This window comes from Hakea prostrata, chromosome 2 (assembly GCF_041222555.1).
Source record: "Hakea prostrata isolate BN-2017 chromosome 2, UWA_Hpros_2, whole genome shotgun sequence".
Taxonomy (NCBI): Eukaryota; Viridiplantae; Streptophyta; class Magnoliopsida; order Proteales; family Proteaceae; genus Hakea; species Hakea prostrata.
In genome coordinates, this window is record NC_142601.1 from 8,724,753 (window position 1) to 8,740,572 (window position 15,820).

General features: G+C 39.2%; 1 protein-coding gene across 1 annotated transcript in view; it reads left to right on the top strand.

Moving 5' to 3' along the window:
• Positions 1 to 546: 546 nt before the first annotated feature.
• Positions 547 to 15,820, top strand: part of VHA-A1 (vacuolar proton ATPase A1) — a 70,286-nt gene continuing 55,012 nt past the window's right edge. Inside the window, exons 1-4 of the mRNA XM_089144172.1 lie at positions 547 to 1,023; positions 4,376 to 4,420; positions 10,984 to 11,106; positions 11,283 to 11,390. Of these exons, the coding sequence (XP_089000298.1) occupies positions 883 to 1,023; positions 4,376 to 4,420; positions 10,984 to 11,106; positions 11,283 to 11,390 (417 nt within the window). The 5' untranslated portion in view covers positions 547 to 882. The remainder of the gene's footprint in view (positions 1,024 to 4,375; positions 4,421 to 10,983; positions 11,107 to 11,282; positions 11,391 to 15,820) is intronic.

Below are 15,820 nucleotides of genomic sequence, written 5' to 3' on the forward strand. Positions count from 1 at the left end.
GTAGATAGTTAAACATGCATCTAGCTGGTGCACGATCTTGTTCCCTTGACTCAAAACTTGTTAGTTCATTCCATGCGCGTCCGTACACAATGAAGTCTTGTAAGCCTTGTTCAATCTGATCAAGGGGTGATCCGGAAGAATCTGACATTGAAAAATATATATTGCTAAGTATTTCAATTTATTCAATCTAAAAATATATATATTTTTTTAGTGTGGGAGAGAAAAGATATGAATTCCTACATTTTTTAGAATTTTTTTTTTAAAAGAAGATTTTGTTTGTAAAGTCGACACATGTCATGAATAACCAACCATTGAAAAATTTATTCTCAATACTAGTGGAGGATCTGACTCCATCATATCTACTGGTCCAAGGGAAAACTTAATCCAAAAGTAATTAACATCAAAACCAGAGATAAATCAATGCAAACAAGGGCATGGCGCATGCCTAGGTGCTGCCCTAGCGCACCCATTTACAGGAAAAAAAAACTATGTGGACGACACGTCGGATTTCGATTATTCTTTAACATGACGCTTCGTTCTTCACGGTTGGACCCACTGGACTTTCATTTCATGGTCTTCTTTACATGTCTTTCCCCCCAGCAAAAAGCTAAGCTTGACCATTCTTAAGTAGCACTACTTCTCTCATTTCGCATATTTTTATTTGTTCCACGCAAAAATTTCCTTACAATTTTGATTTTAGTTTTGAAAACGACGCGAAAATTCCGATTCTAACGGTTGTTGCAACCTGCGAAGCAAAAACTGAAATCCTGGGAACCCAGAATAACCGAGACCCGGAGGAGAGAGAGAGTGAAGAAGGGAAGTCTTTCAGATCTGAAGATCTAAACTCGCGGTTGGGGTGGAGAGGTTCTCTGTTCATGGAAGATGGAGTTCTTCGACAAATTACCGGCCATGGATCTTATGCGTTCGGAGAAGATGACCTTTGTTCAGCTTATAACACCTTTTGAATCTGCTCACAGAGCCATTTCTTATCTTGGCGAGCTCGGTCTTCTCCAATTTAAAGATGTAAGAATTCATCTTTTTAACTGCATCTATAAGATAGATGCATATGAAATTTCGTTTTCCGTTTCATTCCATTAACGTCAGATTCAGTTTATTTATTTATCCAGTAGCGTTGGAATTTCGGTTTTGTTGATTAAATTAGTTTGGTTTTATAATTTGGTCAACTCTGAGAGTCTCTGGAGTATTGCAAAAGGAAAATGTTCATCGGGATGTAATTATGTAATTTACCTTGGGATCTCATTGTCTTTACACCTAACATTTGGCTTGGTGTTGTTGGACGCTTTGGCGTTGTGGGAAATTAGCTTGTATATGTGCACTTTGTGCTGATGTATATTTACCTGCTCTAGATCTAGGCCTTATATAAGAATTCAGATGAATGCAAACTTGCAAAAAGTTCCAGGAGAACCAGAAAATAGTGCAGTATGTAAGGATTTATGTATTCTATCAGAAAATGTTAGTGAAGATAATGTAAAGGTTGGTACGACCTGAAGGAAGTAGATCAAAATCTTGAAATAACCTCCTTAATGATCTTTGCATACATATGATGGTTTAGTGGTAGAATGATACAGATGTTAGTTGGATCACAGGATCTATTTATCCTTACAAAGTAACTTAAGGCATAAAAAAGAGGATCCCTATCTCATCTGTAGCAGAAGGATCAAAAGTACTTCAGGCAACTTAGAAATGCACCCAAAACTCAAATTGGTGAATTCAATTGCTACTCAGATAATTGTTTGGCATCACAGGATTGACAAGTCAGTAAGAACTTTTTGATATTCTTGGTGAATTTTGAAGTAAATTTAATTAAGGCAAGACTCTAATTCTTTACCATGAGCATGAATCACCTCCTTCAGATCTGTTCTTTTCATACTGGTGTGTGAAGTTAAGATTCAACAGTCACCAGTCCATTGTTGCATGCACGTCGCCTATTGGAGCCAAGAAAATACTCATTCGGCTGATGATGAACAACTAATACTGAAAGTGAAGAAACATTGGAAAGTTGGAGCTGCTGTTATCATTGGTTCGGCAACGTTTAGAACACTGGCTTTTCTTTTTTTTTTTTTTGCCTGAGAAGGGAGATGAATGGTTACCAATTACACCAGTATTAGTCCTGTCTTGGACACCCAGCTTGGTCAACCTAAGTGCAAATCACAGTATGCAACTTCTGCTCCTATCACAACTTCATAGATATATAGGCTGCCCTGGTTTGGCATGCAATCCATATATGATATCGGCTAAAAGGATAAGTCCATTTAAGTTTTCATAACTCATTTAAGAAAACTTTCACAGTGATACTTCTCTTTGAATTAAGATTCCACCTCTATATGTGTGACACTCAGAGGTAGTCAGTTCCAATTGCCAGGATGTAGTACTTTTGATGCAAGAGTATTTTAAGTCCAGAATTTAGAAAATGGTTTTTCTTCTCTAGAAAATCCATTTGAACTCCGGGGAATTGTGTATATTTAGTTTTTTTTAATGGCCTAATTTTGTTTTCAAATCTTGAATTGTCATATGAGCTATGTACACCTTCAGAATCCTTAATCATTACACTTACAGTTAGTTTATTAAAACCCCCCTCAAGCCCTTCTACTTGTTTTCAGGTCTTTCATCATTTAACCTGATGAATTCTTGTCCCATTCTTAGTTTCACATTTTAAACAGGCTGGATGACATACTTCATCCACTACAGCCAATCAATGGACCATTAGCTTTTATTTCTTCCCAGCATCCTTATTTTATTCTTCACAACTTAATTTCTTCTGACTTGCATGTACAGCAAAAATCATTCCAATTCCATACACTTTGTTTGCTAGACTAGTTGAGTTTATGAGTTCAATTTTTGGGTGTTTTCTTTATGAAAGTTTGTTGCCTAAGGTCTCCAAGTAATACGCCGAGTTTAGCTTGATTTTGAAACTTTTGTGAACCTGGGCAGAATGACCTGGTGTACGGTAGGCGTCAAACAGTCCCAGAATGATGCAGGAGCATGGTATATGCTCACAGGCTCTTAGATTCCTAACTGCAACTTTATCTTGCTCTTCTGCTTGGGCCTAAAGATGAACTGGATTTTGGCCCGTTGGCTAGGACGAGGGTTACATTTTGGGTCCATACTCAGGCCTCTGCCGTTAGGTTTCCTTTGATCCATTACTGGATGACCTAGAGGTTTTATAGCTCACTTGTCCTCTATACTAAATTCATAGTTCAAGAAGTTGGTTTGGGTACAACTCAGTCAGCTGAAAAACTGAGTTGGACTGAGATCTCACTGATATCTCATCGAGCTGGTGCACATTTTTTTGGTTAAATTCGATGGCAGGGTTTGGTAGGAAGTATATAACTATAATAAAATCTGAGATCTCGCCAAGAAGCCAAGGTATTATTGCCATCTTCTCTTGGGACCCCCCCCCTCCAAAAAAAAAAAAAAAAAAAAAAAAAAAAGAAAAAAGAAAAAAAGAAGAAGAAGAGATATTACCAGATCTTGGCAAGTTCTCAATCTATGGCTTAACATGGTTCCTTGAAATTGAGAGAGAATTCTAATGTGCTGTAATTTAAGAGTTTTTATTTGCTAAGTAAATTTAGGAAATTCTTTCATTGTTCACTCCTTTTAGTCAAGTCTTATTTAGGGTAGTAACTTATTTTATACAATTTAAGCTGGCATGAAGTTGTGGTGATGTTGTATGCCTCACCGTGTTTAGTTCTTTAGTTCTTTGTCTTTGTTGTTCTAGGACCATGTAGCCGGCTCCATTATGTTGGGATAAGGCTATTGATGTTGTTGTGACTGGCAAGCTAACAAAATGCGCCATAATCAGGCTCCTCGAAAATTTGTTTTGACTTTATTAATGGAATTCATTTTCTGGTTATCGAGTAGGCATCCTTCTCTCTAGAGGATATTGTTTTTCTAATCTTTTATTTCCTTCCACCTTCCCTCTTTTCGGTGTCATTCACGTTGCAAATTTTACTCATAGGTCTTACACTAGTTGTTTCTTTAGTCCTACCACGAGTCTTCATGGGAGTGGTTCTTAGTATAGGCGCTTATCTTTTATGATGCTATTGGAGTTCAGTTGGTTACTGCAAGTATCTAGTAAATGCTGTACATCATATCTATTAATTAATCAGAAACTCCTCAAACAGAGGTTGTTCATTCTTCTGTATTCTGATGGAACTTGGAAGGCATGAATAATTTGTAATTTGTGAAGCTAAATTCTTCCTATGTTTGATATCAATGATGAAGATGTTGAACCTACTCTCCATTTGCTATTCTCTGTGTTTGGTTCATATTTTTGGAATTGTATGCATATGTTTGAGTTGATTGTATGAGATGTCAAGATGTCATGACCTTCTTAACTTTTTTTTTCTTGCAGTTGAATGATGATAAAAGCCCTTTTCAGCGAACATTTGTTAATCAGGTGCGTACTTCTCGGAACATGTCTGCTAAATTAGATGTGGCTGCAACTTGCATATCATGGCAAAAAAGGCTTCTACTATTAATTGTTTGATGTGTTGTGCTGGATTTTTATCATGTCCATTTCTGACAAAGAAACGGACAATCCATTTCCCTCTAGATGAAGGACACAAGTCCTTCAGTCACATCCAAAGGTTTGCTTGAAAGATAGAAAGAATTTGGTAAGATTTAAAAGATAGAAAGAATTTTATTTTAATTTAATTTGAACCTTTGGATGTAACTGATGGACATGTGTCTTTCATCTAGACAGAAATGGACGGTACCTGATAAAATTCTGTATTGTGCTACCTTTATTTGCTTGAAAATTGAGTGTTTTTGCTTTTCGTTCGTAGTAATTTAATACAAGGTTGAAAACATGGACTAGTCTCATTTCGGCTTGACTGAAATATACCGAAAACCACAAGAAAATTTCACCAAAAGACTGCACTGTTGCCAGCAGGGTGCGAAATTTCGCTGTATATTGCTGGTTCGCTACCCGGCGAACTGGGCGATATGGTGAAATCTCGCCGAAATATCGGTGAGATTTTGCCTGCAATTTCGGGGGGTATTTTTTGTCAATTTGAGTTGAAACTTGGTGTCTACCCTAATTTGATGCCAATAAACACAGTGGAATGACTGGTTTTGCCTAAAATCTCACCCAAATTGGTGTTCTCTAGTGACATATACCCGACTGTATAAGGGTAAAACTGTAATTCTATAACATTATTTTAAACAATTAAACCAACATAAATATGCACAATGACAACAGAGTGATAAACATCATTAAAAAAAAAAAAATACTACTATACTAGTATACAAATACAAGTTTACAACTACGTGCTTGTCAATACTCAATACTAAGTACTATACCTCAGTGGATCTGTTAGCTCTGGGTTCTGTGATAGTGTGGTACAAGGCCCAAAGGCTACAACTTCAAGCTTATGCTCCATTATTTTTTTGAAGTCATTCCAAGACATCTCATGCTGATGGTTGTTGACATACAAAGAAACCAGAGCTCTGTAATTGGCATCATGTATGGCTGGAAAACTACTCCCATCAGAGGGGTAACGTGAACGGAGCTCTTCAATTGGCATTGTATGATCGAAAGGATATCGGTATGTTGTCTTTAACATAGCAGTTGTCTCCGAGCCAAATGGAGGCATAAGCGGGACACTCTGATGATGATGACCCCAACCATCATAACCCCATAAGTAAATGTGCTGCCATCCTGCGAACGCAAGCTCATGGAAGATCCATTATTATACCCATGGTAGTGCGAACTCCTAGAAGACAGGTATGTATCATTGTGTCCTTAAGTGGAAGGGACACCATATCCATAAGTCCCATAGCTATAAGCAGATGTGGAGCCTACAGACTCCTCCAAGCTCATAGACCCCATCACTCCCGACAACCTGTCCATCGGATCGAAATGGCCATATGAGCCATACGATCGAGTATCGTCACTATAACCATGCATGTGTTGCTGCTCCCCCCTCCCTAGTCGAGTGTAGCTCGTAGGACAACCATGATAAAGCTCACCACCATGATCGTCATCCTGGGTGGCATGCGTATCCGAGTCTCTCCCAGTGTATCTCTGGGGGGATGGCTGTGTCTTTGATAATGGAACATGTAATCGCTCATGTACTCCTCCACCAACGGCTCCCCCCTCTCCAACAACCAATCAGTGAGGGGATGCTACTCATCTGCAGTTACCTCGAAGATATCATCGAGCTAGATGTCTCTATCCATCTCACGGTTACCATTTAACCTGGCATGCTCTAACTTTAGCCTCATGTTGTAGTGACAATACACGAAGTCATTCAAGCGTTGACTTCCTAACCTGTTCCTCCTCTTGGAGTGAATTATGCCAAATGTACTCCAGTTCCTCTTGCACTTAGAGGCAGAGCAAATTTGGGAGAGGATCTTCACTGCCACTCTCCGGAGGTTCTCTGGCATCGCCCCATACAGAACCCACCACTCAGCTGCATTATCACAAATAAATTAAATTAATACTTTAATGCTTAACAAAAAATTCTACTTATATAATTATATACTTATATGTAAAATGTAATAATAGTAGTAGTAATCATGCATCTAACCTGGATCATAATTTTGTTGGTTATATAGAGCAGCAACTAAACCAAAGGCCCCCAGTGCATCCCTAAACATTTTGATCTGCAATAATTTGTATTGATGGTTAGTTAAATTCTTTCACAAATAAAAAGCAAGTACTAAGTTCTAACTTCTAACCTTCATATGGCAATTTGACTGGACCACTGGGTTTGGCTCTAACTTCGAGATAACCTCCATAACGGCATTGAGCAGGTTTGACCGCAACCCCAAAATTTCACCGTACTGATATTTGGGATTAAGATAATAGGCTGCACAATTCACAAACTCACAGTTAGTTACTTAATATTTACTACAAGTTACAAATTAATAATAATAACCCACACTAATTACTTACCCGACCTATGCATCGGATGCATTAGATGAGCGGTCCATCTAGCATGCAAAATGTTCAGGTAAGCAGTGCAACATCTGGGGTTAGCTCTTTGGATCGCTACATTCATTCGTTTAAGGGCTGCATAAATGTGGGGCATAGTGGGCGACTGGGCCCCCTCATAGAGGAATCAACCATACGTAAGACCTTTATTATGAGATCTAAGGTCTTCAGCACAATTGTCACATTCTTCCAAAACTCATTAGAGGAGATTGTCGTCTATGCGGAGCGCCCACTACTTGTATTGAATTATCACAAACACATTAAGTTAGTAATAAATACTACATACTAGATATTTATAGTATAAATGTATAAGAAATAAAAAACTTGTTAAATCAAATAGTAGAGGAGAAATACTTACTTTGATCCAACCCATGAGAACCACTCCTCTGATGCAAACAAGGATCTCAAGCCCGCTTTCCTTTCCTGAATATTGCTGAGGGCGACGAAATTCGTGGCGAATCTTGTAGGACTGGCTCGCACTAGCTCACCCTTGCATGCTCGCCTCATCATATCCAGAGCAACAATATGATTATAGATGAAATTTGTTACCTGCTTGACCCTCTCCACTGTGCTCTGGATAATACTGATCTTACCAATGTCCTTTAACATGAGGTCGATACAGTGAGCAGCTCAAGATGTCCAATATAGATTATATCCAGGTGTATTCATCACTACCTCACCTGCCTTCTTGAAGTTGGAGACATTGTCAATGACAATCTGCACCACATTATTCTTCCCAACCTCATCAATAACATTTCGTAGGAGTCCAAGTATATACTTGTGGTCTTTTGTTTGCCCAGTAGCATCCACAGATTTAAAAAAAATGGTCCTCCTATCACAATACACCATAAAGTTGATGATAGACTTTCTTGTTGGACCGGTCCATCCATCACACATAACGGTGCATCTATATGACTCCCACATCTGTCTCAAACCATTGATGTACTGCTGTAGCTCCTCCTTCTCCTCAATCAATAAGGTGGTCATCACCTCTTTAGTGGTGGGACTAGGATATCCAGGACCTGCCTCTGCAATAGTGTCAATCATATTGCTGTAATAAGGACGTTGTGTTTGCTGAACTGAACTGAAGTACATCCACTTCAACATTGCCTTTTTTACTTTCTTAGCAATCCCTTTCCACGCACTTGTAATCTTGGGCTACTTGGCCCCCTTTTGAAAATATCAGGATTCTGCTCTAAGATAGGATCCCTCCTCTATGGATAGTCACGTGGTCCCCGTAGATCTGCCTTAAAGGTGACCCTCTGTCTCTGTGATCGGCTGAACATACTACGTATACCACCCCTGTCCATAGATCTAGATGCTTTAGCCCCTGATCCAGATGATCCAACCCCTGCAGGCCTAGAAGGACCAGCTCTTGTAAATCTAGCTCTGGCCCTCTCCTCCTCCTGGTACTGCATCTCCCTACTCTCAACCATCGTCCGTCTAATGTCCCTCTTCTCTTGCTCTCTGATATCAACAGGATCAACATCTCGATCAGAATCTGAATCAACTTTGTAAGATGATGGTGCCCGTACCGCCTCATCTAATGCATGATTCACCCTCCTTTTCTCCTGTTTCTTCTTCCCCTTTTCTTTCTCCATCTCTCTAACTGCTTTCACGATATCAGCATTCACCTCAGTGCACGTGGCCACATCCTTTGAACTACCAGTGATGTGAGCCTTAAACCTGCTTATGCCACTTGAGTTCAACTCCTTACCACATAAGTTGCATTTTATTTTACTCTTGTTGCCATCAATAGCAACACAATACTGCCATGCAGGATCAACCCTCCCCCTCGCTGCAGGCCCAGCTCCCTATGGTTGTCCCTGTCCCCAACCCTGTTGTACTCCTTGTGAACCTGCTCCTCTCCCACTGCTGGACATGATAACTGTTGCAACGAAAATGATTGTATAAACAATTAAACAACACTAATATAATATTTAAATTATTTTCGACAAAAGAAAAAGGCTACCATATCAAAACCGACAATGAAACCACACGAGCAACACTTGAAAATAATTATATAGGTATTCCATAATTCTCTCTAATTTTCAAAATCATTTCCCTTATTTGTTCCTAATTTTTCTCTTTTTTTCTTTCTTTCTTTCTTCATAATTATTTAATTTTTATATTAATATTTTAATAAATTTTAAAAAATAAAATAATTATTTATTGGGTCGAAAAATATTCTGACTCGGTGAGTCTGTAGATCGACCCATGGAGATCCACATATATTTTTTCAATCATGATACAACACAAATATCATGCAAAAAGCAAGCATTTGCAATGTAGAAAAATACAATTTTTGACGCCCGAAAATAAATAAATAAATTGCTTAGCGAAAAAAAATTCCAACTCCTTGAGTTTATAGATCAGCCTACTGTATTCAACATATATTAATTTCATACCCATCCAACAATATTATGGCATGCATTTAAACAAAAAAACAGTTTAGAGAACAATGGTTACCTCTGAGATGAAAAACTACACAAAACACCCAGATATGTGTGAAATCTCGCTTAATCGTTGCGAATAATGCTATACTCGTCAATAATGAAGTGAGAACTAAGGTTTTATGTCAAAGATCGAACGAAAATATGGCAAAAATGCCAAGAACTAGGAGAGACAAGCTTTGGGGGAGGTTTGTAGAGGAGAGAGAAAATCCCAAAAAATAATGAGATAATTCGCCCAAAATTCGGCGACTTCTCACTTATATCGCCGAAAATAGCAATATTTTGTGATAAAATGGAGAGATATCTCCTATATCTCGCCGATAAAATGGTTCGAATATCGGCGAAATCTCGCCGGTTCTAATCGCCTTCGGTACTGCCAAAATTCGGCAATATATTGCTGAATATTGCATACCACTTGCCAGTGATTCAGTTAGCCTTTTTTTTCCCGGGGGGGAGGGTTTGGGGGTTGTGAAACGGCAATATTAAGCTCTACTATTTCAGGAATCCTAATTTTAGCCTATATAAACAAATGGAAACCCTTATGTTGCAAGAAAAGTGTTCACGGTGGTTCTGTGGATATTCTCCCTTGGTTTAGTATAAGCCAAACCCTTTTGTATATCATTTGTAATATTTGGCTATTCCATACATTGTTCCACAAGATGGATACCTTCAGGCAATTTGAATGGCTAATACCATGGACCATCATGTGGAGGATCATGCCGACTAATGAGCTGATGTTGGCGCATCAATTCTCCTCCAACTCTATGAAAAATGCTGGCCATATCAATATTGTATTGGAAGAAATGTTAAAAGTATTGCATGGCTCACCAGTGAATGGCTGAAAAAATGACTGAAGAATGGTAAATCCTTCAATGCATGTGGCATTTCATATCAGCCCTTTCTAAATCACAAAGTATCCAGTAGGTTGGCTAGTTTCTGAAGCATGTTTTTACAGTATTTTCCTCTGTTCTGTTAGCTAAATGATCCTCAATATTTTTATTGAACTTAAGAAGATATTTTAAGTACATCTGGATTGAGTTGATAAGATTCATTTTTCAGATTAGGAGTCGTGAAAAATTTTGTACCCTTTATTTGATACTTAAGTCTGTGTTTCATTCATTTGAAGTTGTTCAGTGATTGTCATCTTCTCCCGACCCCCTTTATGTTAAAATTTGACTATTAGTAATCGCTTCCTTTTTTCAGTAGTTGGACCTTTCTTTAGGTCTTTGGAATGTTTATTTTAGTCTAAAGTTCTAAACATTTATGTGTCACTCCAAAATTCCAATCCTGATGATAATCCTAATCATGAATAGCTAAGAAATGCATAGAAATAGAATTAGGAAGCATATTGCTTCTACTTAGTTATTCGTCTTTCCCTTGGAGCTTGTCTACTAAACTTGTTACATATGGAGAAATGTCTCTATAGCTCAAGAGAACACGTGACTACTGTCCAATTTAAAGCAACTAATTACTTTCAGTCGTATGCATTTCGAAATCTCGAGCTGTTAATTCCTGGATTCCAGTTTTGTCCTTTGAGATTTATGTTGTGAGAATTGAGATATGTTGCAGGTAAAAAGATGTGGAGAGATGTCACGGAAGCTACGGTTCTTCAAAGATCAAATCAATAAAGCCAGTCTGCTACCTTCTGCACATCCTACATTGGAACTAGATATTGACTTAGAAGAATTAGAGGTTTTTTTCATTATTAACTAGCCTTCTTGGGCTGATGAGTGTATTTCCCTTTATTATCAGATGACCTTTCTTTTTTTCCTCCATAGTTTTTTTTTTTTGGTTTCCTGTTTTATTCTTATAAGATGAACAGTGTGTTTCAGCCACCTGATGGCGAATTTATGTCTTCTTGATTGCAGAGACGACTTACTGAACACGAAACTGAACTTGTTGAGACAAATACAAATGAAGAGAAATTGCGTCAGACTTACAATGAACTCCTGGAATTTAAGATTGTGTTGGAGAAGGTATGAGATTCTTATGAGGTCAGCAATCTTGTGATAAACTTTGATTAGGAGACATCCTTCATTTTTCATCCTCTGAAAATTTCACTGTGTTTGCAACTCTGCATATTGGATTTTTTTGTTATTTGGATGGATTATAAATCTTTGAGACTGAATAAATAAATAAAAATTTGTTGGTTTTTTGAAAGTGAGTGGCTAGGTTTTCTGTTTTCCTTCTTTTTTTAGAAATTATTGACTGATGCGAAACTGGAAAAAAAACAATGGTTTGGTAAAACTACAAGGAGGGGTTAGGTGGGGGGAAGGCTGTAACTGGAGGATAACTTGGAGGATCTTAATGGCTATAGGCTAATGCATTAGTACTTTCACATAGAATTCGAACAGCAGATGATGACTCATCTCAATGTTGTAAAGGGTTAATATATCCATCCAAGGGCGGTGAGGAGTGAGGAAATCATTGACCTGTAGAATTAGTGAAGTGGCTTGACACATAATGGAAGTACACGTTTATGGGATTGGATGGAAATCTTAGATCAAGACACAATGCATCTACCCACATCAACGCACATCCATTTTCATATTAAATAAGTGTTGAACACGTTAGACTAGGTTCTGGCCCATATATGCACTAACAACACAAAAAACCAAATAAACACCTGGGGAATTAATCTATGAACATGGAAGGGTGTGGGTGATGCAGAATTGGCAGCAGATACAAAAGAGAGAAAAGCCCAAAGCTCAAGCCCATTAAAGCCTAAGGACATGACCCAAAACAGCCCATGGCTTGCATGGGCTAGGACTATTGGAGTGGGTTAAAATGAGCCCATGGTTTCATGGGCTTGGATCACTTTAGTGGAAGAAGAATATTAGCCCACTATTTTGAACTAAGCCCAAGTCTAGCTTTGAAAAGTCAATAAAAGGAGCTAGTAGGTGGTGTTGGTCAGTGGTGGGGTATAGTTGGTGGATATTTTCATTATTGTTTTGACTAGTGGTGTTGGGTAATAGTTGGATGTTTCCAATGTTGTTTTGACTAGTGGTGTTGGGTAGTAGTTGGAGCGGGGGATCGCCCCGCCCCGGGGCGGGGACGCCGGACCGCCACCGCCGCCGGCAACCGGAAGGCGTGCCCCGCCCACGGAAAAAAACGCAAAAGATAAGACAAGAAAAGGGAAATACAAAGAGAGGCCGGAGGACAAGAAGTACGCCAGCAAGGATACAGTGCAGCCAACCCGGCACGGGGCCGGGGCGCACCAGGCCCCAACGGCGGCCAAAGCATACGTCGGGCCCCCACCGGGGGCACCGAGTGGCAAGCCGCCGGTCTCACCGAGTGGGGTTTTCAGGTGGCGTCTCTCGGTGAGTCTCTGGTTGGATGTTTCCATTAATGTTTGTAGTAGGTTGTGTTAGCTAGTGGTTGGATGTTACCATTAATGTTTTTGTCTCTTTAGAATGCTATATAAAGAGACTTATGTAAATGGTGAAAAACAACTTATGAATTGAAATCAAATTGCTTGCTAGCATTCCTCCTCTTGGAGAACCCTTGTGTTTGATCAAGGTAGATTGGTGTTCGATCCAATCAATCCACCTTGCGGTGAGAAGCCCGGGTGTTAAGACTCCTTGTGTTTGATCAAGGAAGGTTGGTGTTTGATCCAATCGATCCACCTTGTGGTGAGAAGCCCATGTGTTACATGTTACTTTGTTGTCCTTATTGTTCTCTTAATTCTCTTATATTGTTCCATCCATTCTTCTTTATAGCATACTGCTGTTTTGAAGACCTAGTTAGTCCTTGTTCTTAAACCAATATCCTTGTTCTACCACTTCGGTTTTCAGCCTTCCATTATATCTGAATTTTATATATTTTAATTCTATCAAATCTGAACTTGATTCCCTGTGAAAGGTCCTATTTGGCTACTGTTTTGATCATTCAAATACAGTACTACATTAGTGGGTACCGCTGGCTATGGTAAGATTCTTAGCCCTGTTGATGACTCCATGTAAAACTTAATAGTGACAACCATTTCTGGCTGCTTGTTTCATGTGTGGAAAAAACTGTGACAACTGTGATGACTTGGCAAGCTTCATTTTGATATAAAACTCAGCTGGGGGCATTACTGCATAAATTATTTTCTGGGAGGATTGGAGCTGCTAAAATTATTTTGAAATGCGAACTCAGTTTTATGGGCTGAAAGATTTATGAATTCCATGGAAAATATTGGAGCAACAGATGAAGGCACATGGTCCTTTCTCTCTCTCTCTCTCTCTCTCTCGTTGTTGCTATATAAATGTGGAATTACTTGCATTTGAAGGGTGCCATACGTCAGCTCTCACAGTTTCTTGCTTAAGGAACAGGTTTGTTATAGATGGTTACCTGTACTACCCATGTAAGTTCCAATATGGGAATTTAAAAAATGGCGAACCCGGTGCTGAAGGTGGAACCTGCCAAGCAGAATCTAGGGGGCATTTTTCCTATGCATACCCCAACAATTTTTTGATGGGAGGCTATTCTGATACCTTGACCTCAGGCTACAACTGTGCCCTACCAACCATCATAACAAGGCCCGCTCCTGGAAGTTCCAATATTGGGAAACCTACTCCTTATGATTTCACAAGTTGTATGTGGCCTTTGAGTGCTATTTGTTCTCCCCATGATGGGGAAAATAGACAAGTCAACTTACACGATAATTGCTTGGCGAGCCTATGCTATTTCCCTTGTTAAGAGATCTGACCTTGAGTTCAAGTCCCAATTGCTAGATCTTGGGGTTTAAAGTCCAAGTCCTGGGCTTATTGGTGTTTCAAGACTTCAAGTCCAAGGTGCTTGCGGAAGTTGGTGTTTGAATTCTGAGACTTCAGCTGTGACTGAGGATTCTTTCTCTTTCTTTCCATCATACATGCTGTCTAATCGAAGGTCAAGTTCGACAAGAAGGGAGGCTGCTGATTCAAGTCATTCCTTCCACTTTGTTTCTTGATTCCAAGAACACCATCATTCAACCAAACTGTAATCGCCTCAAAACTCTGAAAACCGTCAGTTTTGGTTCACCCTTTAATCCATAGTCTCTCCCCACTAACCCCCTCACTTGATCCCACTCACAGCCCCTTCCCTCCACTAAAACCCCCGAAACTATCAAGTTGTCTTGAGATTGAGTTTCAAGAAACCTGATTCAAGAACTCACATTTCTCTTCATCCAGCCGTTAGATCCCTCCCTAACTTCAAGGATCAACCCCATTCATCTCCACTTAGGTTCGTCCTAGTTTCATCTACATCCATCCTGTAGATCTCCAGATCCATCAAGCTTGAAATTCAATTGATCAACAACACCACCACCAACAAGCCTCGTCCCAACTAAATGGGGTTCACTACATGGATCCTTGTGTTCCAATCAGCTCTATTTGAGGCCATACTAAATACAAAGCCTAAGTTGTGCATATCTCTCTCACTACTTCTTCGAAGGTTATCTTAGGTTTGCCCTAGTTCTTCTAATTCCTTGAAATTGGATTAAATCATTTCTCCATGCAGGGGCATTTAAGGGCCTTCGTTGAACGTCAGTGTGCAATCTCAATCGACTTTCTCGTAGCTTATCATTTATCGGAGCTACTCTTAAACCAACTCTAATATGTTTATTCCTTACCTTATCCTAGATTTGCTACTCACCCATCTTAGCATCCTCATTTTTGCTACACTGAGTTTATCTATAGGATGCTTCTTAGTAGTCCAACACTCTGCACCATACATAGCTGGTCGTTCAATGGTCCTATAGAAATTTCCTTTTGATTTTTGAAGGCTCACATCGATTCCACAAGGCCTTGGGCACACCTCTCTACTTCATCCACCCTACTTTAATTCTTTTGGAAACATCATTTTTTTATTTATGATTGAACCAAGGTACCTAAAATAATCATTTTATGGATTTCCCTTCTCATCAAGTTTCACCACCTCATCATCTGTCCGATCACAACCAAAGTTACACATTAGATATTCAGTCTAGACATTGAATTTTTAGAGTCCAAGAAACCTACCCTTTTAATATTGAATAAATTTCAAACTTCAGTCACCATCCTGTTAACCCAACTTCAACACATCTCTAAATTCCCAAACGCAACGAGCCATGCAGGACCTTGTTAGAAACTTCCCTTTTTTTCAGTCCTGCACATGCCCTAATTAGAATTTCAAGAATCCCAATTTCCACCCATTCTAATTGGTTTTGTTTGTAGATCTTGGTATGGCCTACAACCCTGTACTGCAGCCACATCAAAGAATCTAGGGATGGAGGGGACAGGAGATGGATTTGATGAATGAGATGGTGATATGAGATGTAGCTAGTAAAGCCAGCTGGTTTTTGAGATTGAAAGGGAAGAAAAGGGTTCCGCCAACCAATTATATTAGTGACTCATTTGTCTGAATAAACGGAACATAAGCAGTCCTAGCACAGCAGTTTGAAAATGGA